The 18905-nt window shown below is 39.5% G+C and overlaps 2 protein-coding genes across 2 annotated transcripts; both read right to left on the bottom strand.

The window, feature by feature from the left end:
- Positions 1 to 204: 204 nt before the first annotated feature.
- gins4 (GINS complex subunit 4 (Sld5 homolog)) lies at positions 205 to 4682 on the bottom strand. The gene is made up of 8 exons (XM_026187965.1): positions 4392 to 4682; positions 4211 to 4297; positions 2422 to 2535; positions 2243 to 2340; positions 2059 to 2147; positions 1845 to 1935; positions 1603 to 1707; positions 205 to 1267 (listed from the first exon to the last, which is right to left on the bottom strand). Exons 1-7 carry the CDS (start codon positions 4488 to 4490, stop codon positions 1611 to 1613), a joined length of 675 nt encoding a protein of 224 aa, XP_026043750.1. The 5' UTR covers positions 4491 to 4682; the 3' UTR covers positions 205 to 1267; positions 1603 to 1610.
- Positions 4683 to 7913: 3231 nt separating this feature from the next.
- arid5a (AT-rich interactive domain 5A) lies at positions 7914 to 15070 on the bottom strand. Its single transcript, XM_026188883.1, has 7 exons — positions 14958 to 15070; positions 13695 to 13765; positions 11375 to 11543; positions 11220 to 11272; positions 10095 to 10192; positions 9842 to 10001; positions 7914 to 9752 (listed from the first exon to the last, which is right to left on the bottom strand). The coding sequence occupies exons 1-7, from the start codon at positions 14959 to 14961 to the stop codon at positions 8568 to 8570; spliced, it is 1740 nt and encodes a 579-aa protein (XP_026044668.1). The 5' UTR covers positions 14962 to 15070; the 3' UTR covers positions 7914 to 8567.
- Between the last annotated feature and the right edge of the window lie 3835 nt (positions 15071 to 18905).

The raw sequence follows: 18905 nt of genomic DNA on the forward strand, positions 1-18905 counted from the left end.
GGAAGACCTATCTTTACTGAGACTGTTGCCACCAAACTACAGGACATTTTTATGACTTTACAATTAGTGTGAAATGATAAAAACTGTTACAAATGTCAAGATTTTACAAAGCCTAAAAAAATGGTGTAGTGTTTAATAAATGCAATTTTTTTTCACAATCATTTAATTTTTTTCTCCAACTCACATTTCAAACTATCTTCGATGCCTGAGGGAATATTTACTTTATTTTCCAACATTTTAATAGGAATAATAACAGGCCCGTTCCCCACACTGTATGCTATCAGACATCTAAATCAACTTGATTTGTTCCTGGTTTTACCAGGTCAAGGCCCACACTATATGACAGCAGTGTGATAATCAGAACATCAAGTAACATTTCTTCTCCAGGTCTTCTATGAATGCAGTTTAAGAGTTAGCAACAGAGAGTAATCAAGACGACTGTCTAAGCCCACTCTTTCAATCCCTTATTAGTTCTAATTACTGGTGAATTTATGTGAAGGCAAACAATAAGCACTGATTGCTCGCGCTGAAACACTTACATAACAATGTTCTCATAACATCTTTTAGGTTAAAGTTTAAAGCAAAGTCAAAAAGGAAACTTTCAACATGTGAAAAAGAGTAATGTTACGATGTACAACAGCTACGTGAGCATTAACAGGATAATCAATGACATTAAAGCATGTTAATTCAAGTGTGAATGTCCTTAAATCACAGCAAACAAACCCTGATCTTGCAAAGAGGCATGCACATGTAGCATGAGCACAGGATGGAAGGCATTATGATGCCAAGTGAACTGATGAAATTTCACCGTCGGGTCATCTGATGCATCCGGTTATGGAGCAGCTGAGAAATCATCCAATAACATGAATCATTTGGATGAAGCAACATGAAGAGTAATGAATAAACAGATTAGACAGAGCTGTCTTTATCAGTCACACGCACACCAACGTACTACACAACAAAGCATATGTCATGGCATGATTAAAAAGATCCAAAAATACAAACTCAGCGCTGCAAAAAACCTAGTTTAGTAAACAGGGTTCATCCACAGCTTTTAGTTTCCGCTGGCAGTGACCTCGATTGTGTGTCCCCCGCCCCCACAGAATTAAATTCTGGTCCCATGGTGCTGCAAACATCTCTATATTTACATCCCAAAAGTCAGTCCTTATTCTGGATGAAAGATGAAGATGAAGGGCATGCTTCCTGATGTGATCTCTGTGCAGTCTTTATTTCAGGAATGTCTCCTGGATCCAAAGTAACAAGCAACCTGCAACATATAAAAGACCACTATTAATTGCCCTTGACTGTTAACAGTAGTTTAGTTTAGAGATGGCAACTAAAATTTGTTGTAAACACATCATGGTGCTTTAAAATTTCAATGCTGTTTTTTATTATCTGTTGCCAAGAGACAATGAACACTCAAGAAGGGAAAAAAGGGAAAGAGAAAAAAGTAAGCACTAAAAATAAATCCAGATGTCAACGCAAAGCCATGGCTTATGTAAGAGCTGCAGAAATGAATTTTTAGATGCCTGTAGAAGAGGGTGTGAGGGCAGTATTGAGTTAATGACAAAGATGCCTCAGTCAAGGCTCACTGGTACTGACCTTTGCATTCATATCAACTGCACAGCTCCACTTGACACAAGTGGAGCTATAGTTCGATAACGCATTAGGTGTTGAGAGCCCTCTTCGAGATCCACGACATACTCTCTGATAGAAGAGACACAGTGGAGATTTTATCAGTTTAGTATCTATACAGAAAAAGGTTAGCGAATGCAAGAAGGCAACACTGTCACCTACTGGATGCCTAAATAATAGCACATCCAGAGAAATATTGGCAAACAAACCTCTGATCCTCCGTTTCAGGCTCTACCAGGATGTTTTCCTGTCTCTCTTTCACTCGCAGAAACACAAAGGAGTCCAGGCAGGGCTCAGGCACTAACATTAGGATACACAGTGGTGAATCCAGTGCAATGGTCAGTAAAAATGTCACAGCAAATGTCACCATTTGTCTGCATGGGCTAATAGTATCACCATTTTAGACACAGAACGACACCTTACCTGCTTTGAGCATATCCATAGTCTGTACATTGGCTGGCATGCGCTTCAGTGCTACAGCCTTCAGGTAGCTTTCTGTGTTGGCATAATACCTGCAAGCCAGATGTGTTGGCATGTGATTTAAAAAAAATTCCCAAGTGTTGCAAGAACCGCAGCGATTTAAACGACTTTATTCCAGTACACTCACTCTTTGGCAAAAGCAAACTCCTCAGGCGACAGCAGAGATGGCTCGCCCTCACCCCGAGACTTCTCTCTCTCCAAGACATGTGGGAAATACTTTTCAATCTAGACATGAACAGCACAAAAGGTCAGGCAGATGTCACCAACTTAGCGAAAACTCAGTTTTGTGGCGCCGACCCAACCGACCTTCTGCAGACGAGAGCGCAGGTAGCTGCTGAGAACGTAGCGGATCCTGTCTATTTCCATACGATGGATGCTGGCCTTTGCATCGCCTTTCTTCACCCGCTGCAAGTTGGACTCCTGTTGGTGACAAAACTGTCAGAAATTAAAGGGTCCTTTTATTCAGGGCTACTCAGAATGACCAGAAAAGCAACAGCCCTGGGATATGTTTGAATATCAGTGTTAATACCATCCTAATCATCTGAAATGAATGACTCTCCACATCTGGATGTATAGTAATGTAATCAAGGTCCTACTGACAGGCAGCAGCTTTAGTTAGTAGTTTGTCACAGAGCAAACCACATTGCCCTGAATTGTTTGAGATTTTATTTTGAAACCACCACATTACACATTTGACATTACCATCAAAGTCTTGATATCAATTGCAGGGCTTCCTATAGATCAATTTATCCATACTAATGAAACTAAATAGTAAGAAAACCAGCAATGAAGTGCTGATCTGTCAGGTGACAGAAGAAATTAAAACATTTTTGTAATAATTCAAGTAAACGAACAAAAAGAAGAAATCTCAGATATTCCTGAATTCAACTTCTATATTTTGAACATTTGATGTTTTTTGACCCACTGAAGAGGAAATTACTTTCTTTAAACTCACACTGAAAAATAAATTAATTTGTGTGTATAAAGTGGCATTTTGAGCTCTAGTGAATTGTAATGGGTCTTTTTCTACAATCTTTTGCTTCTTATGGGTTAAAAAAAAATTCACAGTTTAGAAGAGGTGGAATGCACCTATTTTTGTTTGTTAAGCCACTTAACACTGACCTATGAATCATCCGAGCACGAAAAGGCACCGAATTCGAAGGAAAAGCCAGTAACGCGTCTGCAAAAACAACAGACAACTTAACAAAGAAGCTATTTTAACGTGCTACTTTAGGCACTTTGCTATTGGGAGCCTGTAGCAAAAAACACATTCTTTCTTTTCACTCCTTTAGTTGAATCTATTAAAAATGCCAAAGAAAAAAAACATTTTACAGGTATGAAATTATATTTCTACACCAACAAGATGATTCTCACTGAGAATCAGCTTGGTATATCTCAGCATGTGTGCCATTAAATAAAATTGTGCAAACTAGACAAGTTTTTTTTTTCCAAACAAGTCATTTTTAAGCATGGCAATGATCCCTAACACACTGCCAATGCAGTAAAAGCATACCTGGATGGGAAAAACAACAACAACAAAAAAAAAAACCCCAAACATAAAAAACAAAAACAAAAAAACCCCACACAGCGGAACACTATCAGTCATGGATTGGCCTCGACATTATTGAAGCAGTGTGGGATCATCTTGACAGAGAACAGAACAAAAGGCAGCCGACATCAAAGAGCTTTTAATGTCCTTTAAGAAGTCTGGAGAACAATTCCTAAAGATTACTTAAAGAAATTACAAGAAAGCTTGCCCAAGAGAGTTCAGGCTGTGTATAACATAAAGGTGGTCATACGGAATATGGACTTTCAAGCTCATTAGACTTGTACTAACTTTGCTTTTGCCTTATATTCTGCATCAATTTCACTACATAACATAAAAAACATAAAAAAGTGAGAGGTGGCTCGAGACTTTTGCACAGTACTGAATATAGTTTTCCCTCTGCTGCATTTGAATCAGTCATGCACATTGTCATAGGTTGCAGTCCTTCGCGTTTCAGTTGCTGTTTTGCAATTCAGAAACTCAACTATAACCATGCATGCCACTGAACATTAGAAACCCACAGCAGGAGGTATTCCCCGGGTAGTTTACCATATGAGTCAGCTGCTCCATCACACACTCCACCACCTCTGATTTGTTCTCCAGCAACTCCGGTGAGAACTTCTCATTTAGCCAAGCCTGTGGGCGACACACACGGACACAACAGTGAAGACGGTGCTGAATATCTAATAGAGGTGAAGAGTCTGCACGTCAGGGGAATAATCTGGCCTACTTCTTCCAGTTTAGCGATCAGCTCGGCCGGGGTCATAACATCCTCCTGGGTGTCATCCTGGTTGAAGTCGCTGCCGTCGTCAGACAAAGCGTCCGACATGGTTTTCAGTAAAAATACAAAATTTCACCAAAACGCAGAATATCTGTTGAATTAAAAATAAATTAATAATAAAAATAGAGCAATTAAAACTGAATAATATGAGAAAAAATGTACTAATGCGACTACTACTGTCACAGCAGCCACAAGTTAGCGGAAAAACTCGTTGTTTATTCGCGCCACTGGGATTCTTCTCGCGAGATTTACATTGTGCTCGTTTCCCCGAGTTTAGCTTGTCAGGCAAGCCTTCTCGTAGGCTTAGTATAGTTTTTATTAATAATTGGACGGAGCATTCAATAAAATACAGTAAATTCGTTTCTAGACATTCAGGAAGAATATTGATCGGGGATGTTGAGGATTTTCTGCTACAGGAGCGCAAACTTTAAAAGTTCAATGAGCCCGGTTTTTCCTGAAATGCACCACTGAGGGAATCTTCTCTACATAGCACGTGCTGTGAATACAAGCAATACACTCAAAATATTGCATGTTGCTGAAGATTGTTGTAAGTAATGCTAGAGTGGTAGAAAGTGGTGGGAGAAGCATTTCTATTGTGTTTTCACGGATCATAATTAGTAGTTATGTTATTGTGCTTATATTGCGAGAGATATCTTTATATATATATTTATTATATATTTTATATATTTACAGATAATTACTGCTAATACTATCAAATATATAACACAAGCATTACTTATGATCTAGAAAAACCCTCATAGAAATGCTTCCCATACCACTAATAGACATAATATAATAGACACTGTATAAAAGACAGTGACAGGACAGGGTACTGCATATTCACTCAAGAAATACCAAAAGATTGTGATTATTACAAACACACAAAGACATAACTGATGCCGTAGAAGTCAATTTGATTTCCTAAATCAGCATGTCATTGAATTTGATAAAATTTAATTGCCAGTAAACAGTAAAGGTGCTTTGTGTTGTAAAGTAAAGACTCCAAAACCAATAAAAATAAACTTCAACAATCAGATTAATCATTATGAGGAAGCGGCTCCCTTTTAATGGGAAGAAACCCCTCAGGGAGGCTGTGCCATGAGTGGTCGTGGATGAGTGGGGAGGGAGGAAGCAAAAACGACACTCTGCGGAAAAGAGCCGGAGATTAAAAATAACTAATGATTAAATACAAAGCAGCATATAAACACACAGAGTGTGAATAGAGTTGAATTAAGAAGAAATGCTCATTGCATCATGGGAAGTCCCCCAGCAGCTTGGGCCTATTGAAGTTTAACTAAGGGAGGGTTCAGTGTCACCTGATCCAGCCCTAACTATATACTTTATCAAAGGTTTTAAAGCTAATCTTAAAAGTAGAGATGGTTTCTGTCTCACAAATCCAAACTGGGAGCTAGATCTACACGTTATCTGGGCTCTTAGCCTGCAGTTTCATTCGTGTGAATTCAGAGATCATCTGCTTCGCTCGTTGCAGCTCTTTCAGACAACCTTACTGCAGTATCTCATTTGTCCTATTTGCTCCTTCTCATCACTCCTCATTGCACTTGCTTCATAGTTCTTTCATATTTTTTGCCTGCACTGCGGCCACCATAGTGATGTTCAGTGTTGCACGCTATCAGCATCCTCTGAACTTATCTGGACTACATCAGACCTGCAAGGTTGCAGCTCTCACCACATGCCTCAGACAGCTGCAGTTTCCTTAATGCACATCAGCAAACACAAATAACAGAAAAACTATATTGAGAAGAATTTGTCACTGCTCACTGACAAAAATACTTATGAGGCTCTGAATCGAGACACAGGTAGTGGTTACAGGAAAAGGGTCATAGAATGTGTCAAGCACTTAGATTAAGACAATGCTGCTGACCAGACCTCATACCACAGGCTACACCCAGGGGAAGCTACACCAAGTCTGTATGGTTTACCGAAGATACAAAAACAGGGTGTACCTTTAAGACCAATTGTCTGCATGATCAACTCAGAGTTTCTGGCTTTGATCCTCAACCCGTTAATAGGCAGCTCTAAACACTATATCCAGAACACTTTGAATTTTGTTGAGAAGCTTAGAGATGTCATAATGGAGGCAGATGAAACAATGGTCTCATATGATGTTACGTTTCTCTTCACTTGTGTTCCAGTCACTGAAGCAGTGAAGGTAGTTCATAAGAGATTACAGGATGACCCCAACCTCAGCAGCAGGACCACTCTCAGCACCGACCAAGTGTGTTTGTTTGTGGAACTGTGTCTTCATTCCACCTATTTCAAATACAAGTGTCAGTACTACAAGCAGAAACATGGGTGTGCCGTAGGTTCCCCAGTTTCACCCACTGTGACCAACTTGTACATGGAAGAAGTGGAAAACGGGGCTCTGTTATCCTACCCTGGAACACCCCCAAGTCGTTGGTACAGGTATGTGGATGACACCTGGTTGAAAATCAAACCTCAGGATGTACCACAATTCACTGATCAGATTAACTTGGTGGAGAAACACATCAAGATCACCATGGAGGTTATGAAAAATGACTGCCTTCTTAGACTGTGAGATTTCCATTAGTAATGGGGGACATTTAAAAGTTGATGGGTAACGTAAAATATTGTGATCCTGTTTCTCTTTATTCTTTGATCCTTTATTATTCTACTTGCTCCGTTTCTTTGCCGCTTAACTCCTCCCTCAGTTTTCAACTGATTTTCACCATTCGAACTTTAAACTGTTCTGCTCCTTCTGCAGATGTGTGCTATATCTTTTGGTGCTCATAACTGCTATACTTTTTGAAATATTAAACTTTTTGTGCCATTTTTTGGCCCATTAAAATGAATGGACCACACTACAATTTTCTGCCAATTTATTACATATCTGCAATGTTTTTATGATTTCAGCAAATTTTCTAATATCCATTTCAGCATTTTCATGTCTTTTCAGCAAAAAGTTTTTTCACCTGTTTTGAGCACAACTTTTCAGCAGAATTTTCAGTTTCTTCATCTATTTTCAGCAGAAAGTTCAAAAAGTTCACCTCTTTTCAGCAGAATTTTCAGCTTTTCACCTCTTATAAACACAAATCTCAGCCTCTTCTGCTCAGTGAGATGAGCAGCTGCTTTGAGAGCAGTTGGCACAGGTTCAAATCTGACCTGTGGCAATTTTTGCTTTTTTACTTCTTTTCAGCTGAAACTTCTGCTTTTTCAGCTGTTTTCAGCAGATTCCACTACAAGGCATTCACACTGCATTTTCTCAGGAAATGCAACTTTTTCTAATTAAGGTTTGACTGCCATCACCCCCTGGAGCACAAACTGTGTGTCATCAGGACGCTACGAAAAAGAGCTAACAGCATCGCCGAAGATACAGCGGGCAGGAAAGCAGAAGAACATCATATCAAGAAGGCGGAGGAGAGAGCCTAGTGCTAAAGCTTTCATCTTTCACAATCTTACAGTGCTGTGATTGAACTGAACAAAAAGAACAAATATGTTTTCATGTTTTCTCTTTATTTGTTGGCTGGTTTAGTCTTTCGTTTAAATAGACTTGAATAACATGAGAACAATATAGATATTTTTTTATATCAAACACTGACCAACATTCATTCAAAATAATAATAATCTTCAGACATAACTACAGTACATCAGGGAACATTAGACAGTTTTTTGTTTCCAAAAACAAAATACTGAAACTGTGCAATTGACGATATTCAATTTTGACCTGAATTGAATATAAAATTCATTTTAATAATCATAGCAACATATCATTAAAATTTACTAGATAAAATCTAAAGAAATTAAAACTGAAAATAACTGACCTTAATCTGTTTTTCCAAAATTTATATTAGACAGATTACATTATTTGATCCTAGTGTAGCAGCTAAAGAAATATTGCATATTGTAATTTTTTTTTAAGTAGTGCACCTTTCAGGTGCACTTGGACAGCAAGTCTTCAACATGATTCACTGGCTCCTATAAATATTTGCAGCTGTCACTGCTCGGTGTTAATCCCCAGGATCCATACAGTCACTCAACTGGAATAACTTGAAAATATTTAATGTTTAAAACATGTCAGGAGGCCTCAACAATACTCAACTGGGCAACAACCCACTGTCTTGTTTTGTGATTATCATTGTGATTTTGTCACAACTTTTGAGGGTAAATGGGACTGATGGCAGGAATGGCATATGCAGTTTGGGGATTTAACAGCGGAATGGGGTAGGGGTAGGAGTAAAAAGCAGACCCGATGAGAGCAGAGGGAGGTGGACCCATTGGTACATTGCGATACATTAGCTGAGAGGGAGGTAGTCTCATTCTGCTGGGGATAAATGAAGGGGGCAGGGGAGGTTGGAGCCTGGAGTCTCTGGCTGTTTTCTCGTAGCCTGACAGGACACACGGCAACGGCATGCTGGCGGCGGAATAGGACAGGCTCTGCTGAGCGGGAGAAACTTTCTGTTGCATTGTCCTGGATTTCTCTCTCTTCTCTGTCTGACAGGGCCACAGAGACATCCTCTTTGCACAAGTCAGAGAGTCGTCCTGCTGAAGCAACCTACCCGTTTGGCCTTTGGTACTTGGCCGAACTGGAGTGGGTCGTAGAACATTGCCAGATTTTGGAATAACTCTGGTGAAGCTAGAGGTAGATGTTGGAGAAAAGCCAGGTTTCACAGAGTATGTGGTGGGTAGCTGGAAAGGATAAAGGTAATGTTTGCTTGCTCCTTTGTAGGACTTCCAGTCTTTAACTTGGTTTTTAATCGAGTCAGAGACGATTTGAGAAACATCCTTATTCTGTCCTTTAGGTTCTTTGTGTGTCTTACTAACAGTCTTGCTATCGTCACTGCGGCCCGATGGATTTTTGACAGAAGCGTTTTGGGACATTTCTGAGCTTGATGCAGTTTTATCTTCACCTCCTGCTGGACCTTCCTCTGATGAAACAGAGTAAGGGGAGGGGCTGCGGGAAGAGGAGGAGGATAAAGGGAGTGGGGAGCCATCAGAGGAGTTGCAGTTTCTGCTGGAAGAAGCCCTGGCTGGAGACTGGGAACAGTGGATGACGGAGGGCCTTTCTTTATCCTCGCTCTGAGAACTGGGCGGCAAATTGAGGCTAGCCTGAGCCATTCTCTTTTTTTTCTCCAGAGGAGAGATGACCTCTCCGGCTGCAGTCGATAACTGAGCAATCCACGAGTTGGATGCGGGGAGAAGGTAAACAGAAGGGCAGACATTATTGGTGGCTCTGTTTGGCTCAGTGTGGTGTCTGTCAGCCCAGAGAGCAGAGTGAGGATGAATTACTGCTTCACTTTGACAGGAAGATTCTGGACTTCTCTGGGTGAGTAACTGAAAGACATAGAGGAGGAGGGATTTTAGAACACAATATAAACAAACACTTCTCTTTTAGGTGTTTTGTCAGAGTTATAATTTGTTACCTCTGAATCAATGTCTCTATCTGAATGAGTTCTTTTCCTCTTCCCTTCTGCCTTAGTCATCTTGCCATCCAAATTTCTCTTGTATGGCTTTCGTGGTTTGCTTGGAGGCAGGGGTTTGTCTTCCTCTCCTTTTATATGCCTCTCAAAGGGAAGCACCAGCCTGTCACATAAGCAGCACAGTTTAAATTGAGTCTCAGCTGATCTTATAGTGTTTGAACCAAAAAAGGTTCTTGAGAAACAGAGTCATCCTCACCTCTCATAATGTCTGCGAGTGCAAGTAGCTGCACTGGTGCTACCGGGGCTTCCTCCCAGCTCATCGTAGACTTTCTTCCAAAGGCGTCGTGCTGTCACCTGTTGACAAAAATGAACGTGTACAACAGTTAAAAATCATTACACTATTTAAACAGTTCCCACTAGGATGGCAGTATCTGGTATCCTAATCTTATGCTGTTTCTATCATGAAACCATAGACTGTATATAAAAGATGGATGTAACCACCTACTGGTCCATTCAAACCACAAATCCTCAATTTTGTATTTATTTATTTTTGGAGACAAAATTAAAATCAGAATTGGGCAAGAGGATTGACAGTTAACAACATGCTTGCAGGTATGGGTGCACTGCCACTTGTTAGTGCACAGGCAATTCATTTCCCCAAGGGGGTACATTAGAAACTGAGAAACAAGGAAATTCACCAATAAGGTGGAGTCAGTTCTGCTCGATATTAATTCTTTGAAAGGGCAGGCTAAAAATAGGACTCCGGTGAGGGTGTGGCCCTCCACGGAAGTCCCAGTTTATCATGGAGCCCCTTGGAAAAGTTAATTGTCCACCCCTGTATTAGTTCTGTGTAACATACCAAGGCAGCAACAGTGTGATTAAAAGGTCCAAGTCAGAGACTAGACCTGGACTAACACCTAGCAGACTGCGCTTGTGTGAATTAATTTATTCATTTTTGTACCTCAGGTGCTTGGACCCTAAAATATTTACTTATAGATCTATTTGTAAAAATGTTTTTGAGGAAGGGCAGTGGTTGCTTACCCTTTAAATGCCATGTCTGCTAGTTTTCGGTATTGAAATTACACTTTCAATTTTAAACCTGTGCTAACGTAGGTGGCTCATATTGGTGTATTTACAACCTGGGACAAAGCAACGGTGGTCAACACGAGCCTCGATCTAGTTCCATTTCATTATGAGTTTCACTCTCACAACTTATGCCACAGTGTCAACATCAAAGAAAACAGAGCATGGGGAGCGATGTGTTGACAGCGCCGCTGTCTGCATCTCTAGCACCTAAACCTACAGCTCATTTCCACTTAAAAGCCCGCCAGCAGTGAAGCCTTTTTTTGCATCTGTTACATAAGCTAAATAAAGTACTTACTGAATCATAGCCTCCAAGTTTATCAACAGCTTTGTAGATCTTCCAGAGATTAACTGAGAGTGGGGGGGAGACACACACACATGAATAATCTACTTCTTTTTCTAATTTCATTTTACTAATGTGTTTATATAAAAGCAATAATAGAGTAAACTCACTTTGTTTAAAGCCCAGGTGAGGAATCCTTTCAATGGGTGTACCTTTCTCCTTCATAAAAGAGTGCAAACTTGAGACAAATGCCTTCTCCTCCATCTGCACCACACTGGCCCTTCCTTCATCTTCACATTCAGTTGTAGAGTCGTGAATCTCAATAACAGCAGGAGAAGCCTACAGTAAGAGGAAACAGATGCATGAAAGGACTACATTAGTATGCTTTGTAAATGTGTCACAGTCCACTGTTTTACAGCTGAAGGTACTGTGAGAGAAATGGGAAAAACGACATGCAGAGTTGTCTCATGAGACACAAATGTTGAAATGAAACGTCAAAATCAGAGAGTAGGGTTTTACCGCTACTTTCAATAGATAACCGCTATACATCCTGTCTGGAGAGAACGCAGCAGACTTGTGGGGTTTTTGGTCTGGAGCTGTCAGTCACTGGTACAAATGTCACTCAGTAAAATGAGCTTGAGCCAAGAAGAGAAGAGTCGTTGCAAGTCAGTAGGTGAATAAATATGTTGTTTTGCAAGAGCTCCAAAAATCGCATACGTTTCTGCAAAAGTAGTGTCAGTGACACTAACGAGGAATTTAAGATACCAAGAAATTTGGCGTCAAGTTCACATTACTCAGAAGTCCAGCAGAGGAAATTCACAATGTCACTATTTGTGGTTTGCAAGAAAACAGAAATGAAACAGAAAAGGCATGCAGAATTAAAACCGTCGCTTCAAAAGATTTCAAAAAGCTGAGACTCAAGAAGAGAAACTGTTGCTTAATTTTAGCTCAGATGATATTTCTATTGTTGAAGTAAAAAAAAAGAAGGACAAAAAAAAAGGGCAGCTAAAAACGAACCCTTGGGTGTGATAGTCTTCCGTTGTTCACAGTGTCGCTCACACTGTGTAAACACTGGTTCATACATCACAAACGCTGATATAGTCACTTCTCGTAGTGAAAACAAAGAGTTTGGAATTTACAGCATCTATTTAAATGTGAGATCTCACATCACAGCTGCATTTGATCAATTTCGGTAGATTGGATGTCAAGGGATACCGCAGTGGACGCTGTCAATATTTTACTTTGAATCACCACATATAGAAGCTGCTATTTCTGTGGCACTCATTGTACAACAAAACAGCTAGAGGCGGTTTCATATTGAATCAAGTTCCTCTATGTGGTTCCTGGTTCCGAGAAGTAAACCCCTAGAGTGAGTAATAGTGAAGGTGCAGGCCTCTAACCAAGATAGCCCAACTGAGTCACAGTTCAGTGGCTTTACACTCCTGTTCCCAGCCAGCAGCAAACAGCTCTGACTTTCCACTGTTTTCTACAGGTTTTCTCATAGGCAATATTTTCTGCACCACCTAAAAGAGCACCCCGGGCGACCTGCTTTTCTCGCCACATTTGTACAAATCAGGGGATTTTGATTGAATATGCGGCAGAATGCGCGCGCGCAATGATATTCATCTAAAAATGTGAGAAAGTGGTGATTGGAATCTTGCACAGAATTCAGCTCGGCTGTTTTCAGTCATCGTATTTTAGATCTGATTCACAAAACTTTCAGGTTTACGCATCAATGATCGCCTACAGGAAATGTCTTCACTGTAAGCCACATAATGAAGCCCCTGCGCTGAAGATCGCACTCAAGACCAGAGAACAAATATCATCGTGAAACTTTCGGTTGATTTTCACAGATGAATTTTCTTTTCTTTCTCTTTTTTCTGTCTTTTTTCTTTTTTTTTTTTTTTTTTTGGAAAACTGTGTGGGTGATGTTGATGTCAATGTGTTGATACACAATTCTCACAATGATTGTCAGCGGCGTTCTGGATTGATGCTATCGTCAGGCCAGAAGTCACCACATTAACCACCATGCTTTCAACTAACATCAGCTTTGGAAATTTCATGAGCTAATTTGTGTTTCTCATATTGTTCCTCTCATTTCACTTACCAGAACAGCGGCTGTGAGTGGCAGTGCTCCCGCAGTTTCTTTATGTGCAACGAAATATTGTGGCGTGTGAGGTGTGTGCGTGTGTGTGTGCGCCTTTTCGAGGCCTCTCAGAAAACAAAGCAGAATCACTTATTCCTCCTTACTCATTTCATAATCGACCATAGAGATGAAACGACTGTACGCACATAATCAGCACTTCAAAAAATCGCCACTCAAATCCACTGAAAAGGGGAAATGAAAACACAACACATAACTCATTCTGAGTAGTCATGTCTGTAGTCACTGATTAACTGTAACTGATGGAAATTGCCCAGACGGCTGCCAGAAGACCAACTGTCATTTTTTTTTTTTGTCATTTTATCAGCAGTGACAGAGTTTAGTACCTGCTTTGCGGTCCCCTTCTCTTCGTCACTGGCTGCCGTTTGTTGTGACGTTTCATTCTGGTCCTCTTGAGCTTCAAAGAGACAGAGACGGTAAACTCAACAAAAATCGAGTCATTTGGGTATGTGAATTTACCCGAGCCACCTTGGATTTTTTTTTTTTTAATTCAAGACATATCTTGGGTAGAAGTGCGCAATCTGATCAAAATTTAAAAGCATCCCTCATAAATAATATTAAAGGTGATTTTCATCACTGTTCTTGTAATTTGGTCAACAGTTATAATGTTTGATAAGTTCAGGGGGAAAAAAAGAAAAACAGTAATCTGTAGAACATATTGTCAACTGGGTGTGATATAAAACCACAGGTTGCAAAACCACTTCCTGCTCATGAACACAACCACTTGTACGCTGCACTGTATGATATTGTGACACAAGAACGACAGTATTTTGGCAAGATAATCTCAAGCAAGATGAGAATCCACTGAGGCACTTTCATTCATTTGCCTGCCCTGCATTAACGTGAACGTTAGTGGTTTGTGATATTTCGCCTGGCAACAGTTTAACTTTTACTTTAGTGCTTCCACGTTCAGGACTGCAAAATATAGGAATTTATGAATGTAGCTGGAAATAATATGAATGTTAAAAAAGCCAAACAAACAAGAAGAAAATACCAAGGCTGGGAACGAAATGCAATTCTGAGAATGACATGTCATTCTTCACAAACTGTCAGCTCAATACCATGAAGCCCTCCACCCACAGTGATATCATTTGTGTGCAAAACCAATATGCTTCTCTTTTGAGATCATTTATTTCCTGTGCTGCGGCTTGAACCTTTAATTCTGCTTTCAGTAGCCCTGAACTTCTCCATTTTGAGTGTTGGAGAAATATTTTTGACATATTGTTTTTAAAAAACGTTCCTTTGCCTCTCAGAGGTTACTTAGCTTCACATAAAACACGCGCTTGTTGTTTGAAGCAGATATCGATCGGAGTCACATTATTGTGACAGATTAACTGCGGCACTTTAAAAGCCAGCGAGAACTCCTGTGACACTTTGTGACGTTTTGGGTCTAACAGTCGCTTCTGTCACAGATGAATGTCATGAACATGAATTTACTTTTGCAAAAATCTTCAAAGTGTCTTTATAAAAAACTTCAGAAGAACTAAAATCATCCCTAAAATGATGTGTTTAACTCGTTTCTATACGTTCATAAAGCAACACATGTAAACAGCATCTACTTTTGAGTACAAAATCAAGATCGTTCTTACCCATTTCCAGATGTTGCCTTCTAGTCTCCGGCTTAACTGTGACAGTAATTCATGCAGCACTCACGTCAACTTGACACCACAAAATAGGAAGGTGTCTCCACAGGACAGTTTCATTGGTTGACTGATGTAACACCGCAAATGAGTCTGGGAAACTGAGTCCTTTTTTTCTTCTTCCATCAGCTGTGTTTGAATAGTCAGCTTAAAACTTTATTAAAATCTGCATTTGGGTATCTTACAGTCTGACAGCTGTAGCTCACAGTGTGCTGTTTCTCATCTGTTTTTTTCCTGAGGACATGCTATTGTCTATACTTGTGGTGTCATCAGCACATGAACACATATTTCTGATTTTGTAGAGATTACTACAAGTGATTCTATTGAAGATTTCTTATACAGCTTTCATTTTAAACAAACATACCGACTCACAAATACCTCCAGTCACATGTAAGTTCAAATATAGTTTAAATGGGGGCGTAACATTTCCTGAACATGTACACTAATGACTATTCTCAGGTAAACATAGGAAGCTATCACTTATTAACATCAGTGCTTAAGTAGGTAAAAAATATTTCTTTAAAGCAGACGGTGTCAAACATAGGGCCCCGGGACCAGATTCGGCCTGCCGAACACTCCAATCTGGCCCAATGGAAAATGTGAGGGAGGGCATAGATTTTGAAGTAGCTGTAAGTTCCTGCTGATAAGGGCCTCCCCCATGACCACTCATAGTGCACTAAAATAACTAGATAAACATTTAAATGACTAACAAGTTCCTGTTTTTTCATTCCATACCATAGAAATATCTATTTTTTTATAACAAAGATACAAAAATACATTTTCTGTGAATAAAAAACCTTACAAACTTTCTTTTTTAATTACTGTTCATTCTGGACAATGTGCTACCAGAACCTTTCCCGTAATTTTACACTTTTATTTCTTACTATTTAAGCCCAAAGAGTCATGCTAAAAGGTTTCCTGCATTCCCTGCAGCAGCATTTCATTGCACTTCTTATTTCATTCAGTGTGTAGCTAAATTAGACTGTTAGAAAAGCCAGTTTCAATGGTCTGGCCTGCTTAAGATTAAAGTGGGCTGTACGTGGCCAACAATGTAAACTGAATCACAGAGGAATGCTTGTTTACTTCATGAGCAAGGGAAGATATGGGGACTATTTTTCACATAGAGGTCTTATACTCTGACCACATGATGTGCGTTCTGACTCGTAAGATTTGAAGGTTTCTATAATAAAGCTAATAGGATCTTTATGCATATATATACATATATCTATAAAGACTTTTATATGTAAGCTATTGCATCTTTTGCTCGTTGCGTACTGTCCCTTAAAAAAGGTCACACCTGGCACATTTACTTCAATCAAGCTGCTGAACCACAGACTGTGTATCTTTGTGTGTAATCAATGCTTGCCCTATATATAACGGTGAGGCTAGGCTAACTGTGCAGTCAAGTTTCTTATTATTTTAAAAGGTCAGCTTTATCTGCTTGTTGCATGTACTGAATACAGGTTTTCAAATTTGCCAGCCTTACAGCAGATGTAAGGTGAATCATCATTACACCCGTAAGGCTGTCCAGCGTTAAAAAATCCCTGTCACGCATCAAGTGACAGCACACTTATTCACATGTGTGACGGAGGAAACATAGGGCCAAACAAAGTATAGGTAACATAAAACACAGCAAAGATAGGAGTCATCCAAAATCCATGCAGGCTACAGGAGTGTTATTATGCAAGTAGGAGTGTCTGTTTTATTGACATCATTCGAGTATATTCAGAATGTTCGTTTTTCAGTGCATCATGTCTAAAAGGTTAAACTTTCCACTGTTACTAGAGTGGGATGTATGCAAACCTGAAATGGCATTTTAAAATTGCACCATTTGGGTGAAGGTGTTTTAGACTGGATTCACTCATGTATGCGCCTTTGACTCATAGCAACTTATAGAAATTAAAGACATACTCTAAGTAGTAACATGTAGGTAAATGAAAGCTTTGAAATTTCCTGGCAGCTGCAGGGATTTAAGCCCGTAGGTTGTATTTTAAGGAAGTGTGAATGTTCTACTTCTTTAAAACGGTTTCTACTGACCATTGCAGAAAGATATCACGTTTAAAAATAAAATGCCAGGATATGGCAGAAACAGAATTTTCCACTAGAGATGAGTGCCCCCCCCCCCCCAAAAAAAGGAAAAAAAAGTGCGTGAAAGAAAAACGGTCATCTGTCTCCTTATTACCAGTTATGAGTCAGAGTCTTGAGATTTCCTGCAACTCGGGATGCACTGGAGTGACTTTTCAACACAAGTTGTTTTTCTTATTTGAGTAATATATATATTTTGTTGCTCTTAATTTTTTTCACCTGAATCTCATTTTAAAAGTGTATTTTCCCCTTAATTTTCCTTTTGCTATGTCACACACAGCAAACCTATATAGATCTCGTGATAAAGCACCCGAGTCAAGAGATGCTGCACTTGACGTGATCCACATTTCCTCCGCATGTTTTTGATCTGTTTGAAAGGGGGATGCCCTATTCCTCCATCTGTTGCGGATAGAGTGTGACATTTCAAAATGATTAACACTTCAAATGTCAAAATAACCAAATATCTACAAACTGCCCAAATTTCAAAGGGCTTTTTTTTCACGACTGATAGTCATGTTCTTGTTTTGGTTTTTTGAGAACACGAGCAAAGCTGCTCAAAAAACAGTGGAAGACGTGATCGTAGCCGTTAAGACAAGCTGAGAAAAAATGAACTTAGAAATATCAGGTGTGAGAAAATGTTTGCGCCCTCCCCTTGAGGATTTATAGGAAATGTATCTTAATTCCAAGTAACTGTGACAATGAATTTTGCAGAAATCTTGTGAGCTTTTGTATCTCCTGCCGCTGAAAACAAACGCACAGACCTGATGTGCAGATGAGCAAAAACATCATTCGTAAGAATGAGAAAATCCCCAGCTTTTCATTTGTGACTTTCACTGACATAAACACTGTGAGGTTGAGAGGAGGGCAGCTCAATGTAAATGAGATGGAGAGAATATTGTGATTTCAAAACACTGATTTCCTGTCTGAAGTGACTCACTATCCTGGGAACAATCTGCAGAGTGTGTAACTGGCACATAACGATTCCAGTCACGGTGACAAATGGTTATTAAGGAGGCTGCAAAAAAATCCTGCGTTTGCTTTTTTGTTTTTGTAGATTAGGGATTTTAAAAAGATCTGCACCTCTCCCCGGTTGTTTTAGGGATCGGCACGGATCTTCAGAAGTGAACTCGCAATAATTTAAAGCAGAGGTTTAAAATTTAGTTTCTAGATTGTGTAGGCGTATGTGGAACTTGTCCTGAAACTAAACTGGCTGATTAATTTCTTGACAAGCCAATATTAATTTACATTAGAAAAAAGAGTTTCAGTTAAAATTTTGAATTTAAACAAGCTCAGACAAAATATTCATGTATTTAAAGCGAAGCAGGAGGAAGAAGCGCGCTCTTCAGACCGTTATTAAAGTGCCATCTCATTGTGGGAAGTTCTTTAACTGCATTTAAACTCAAGATACGAATGATAAAGGCTCATAAAAGGTGAGAAGATATAAGGCACTTATGTGACACATGCAACGAAGAGGCCTTGTGACAATGTGACATTGCTAAAACAACAACAGAACTGCTCTTCTCTGGAAATCAAGTTTGCAATATTATAAAGCAGGTAATTTCTTCACTTGAACACAAGATTTAACTGAAGGATGTGGGAGAAGCAAAATCTGATTTTCGTGTGAAAATGAAACCTATGCATTAGAGGTGAATTCCCCAGCTGTTGTCTCATTCCAGGAAACTGACGTTAAAGCTTGTGTATACATCTGAGTTCCTGTTACACCTCTTAAAATCCCTGAAGGTTTTCTATGTTATTTCAATGTGTTTCTAATGTACGCCTGTTTAAAAAAAAAAATAACAACATGACAACACA

This window comes from Astatotilapia calliptera, chromosome 12 (genome assembly GCF_900246225.1).
Source record: "Astatotilapia calliptera chromosome 12, fAstCal1.2, whole genome shotgun sequence".
Classification (NCBI taxonomy): Eukaryota; Metazoa; Chordata; class Actinopteri; order Cichliformes; family Cichlidae; genus Astatotilapia; species Astatotilapia calliptera.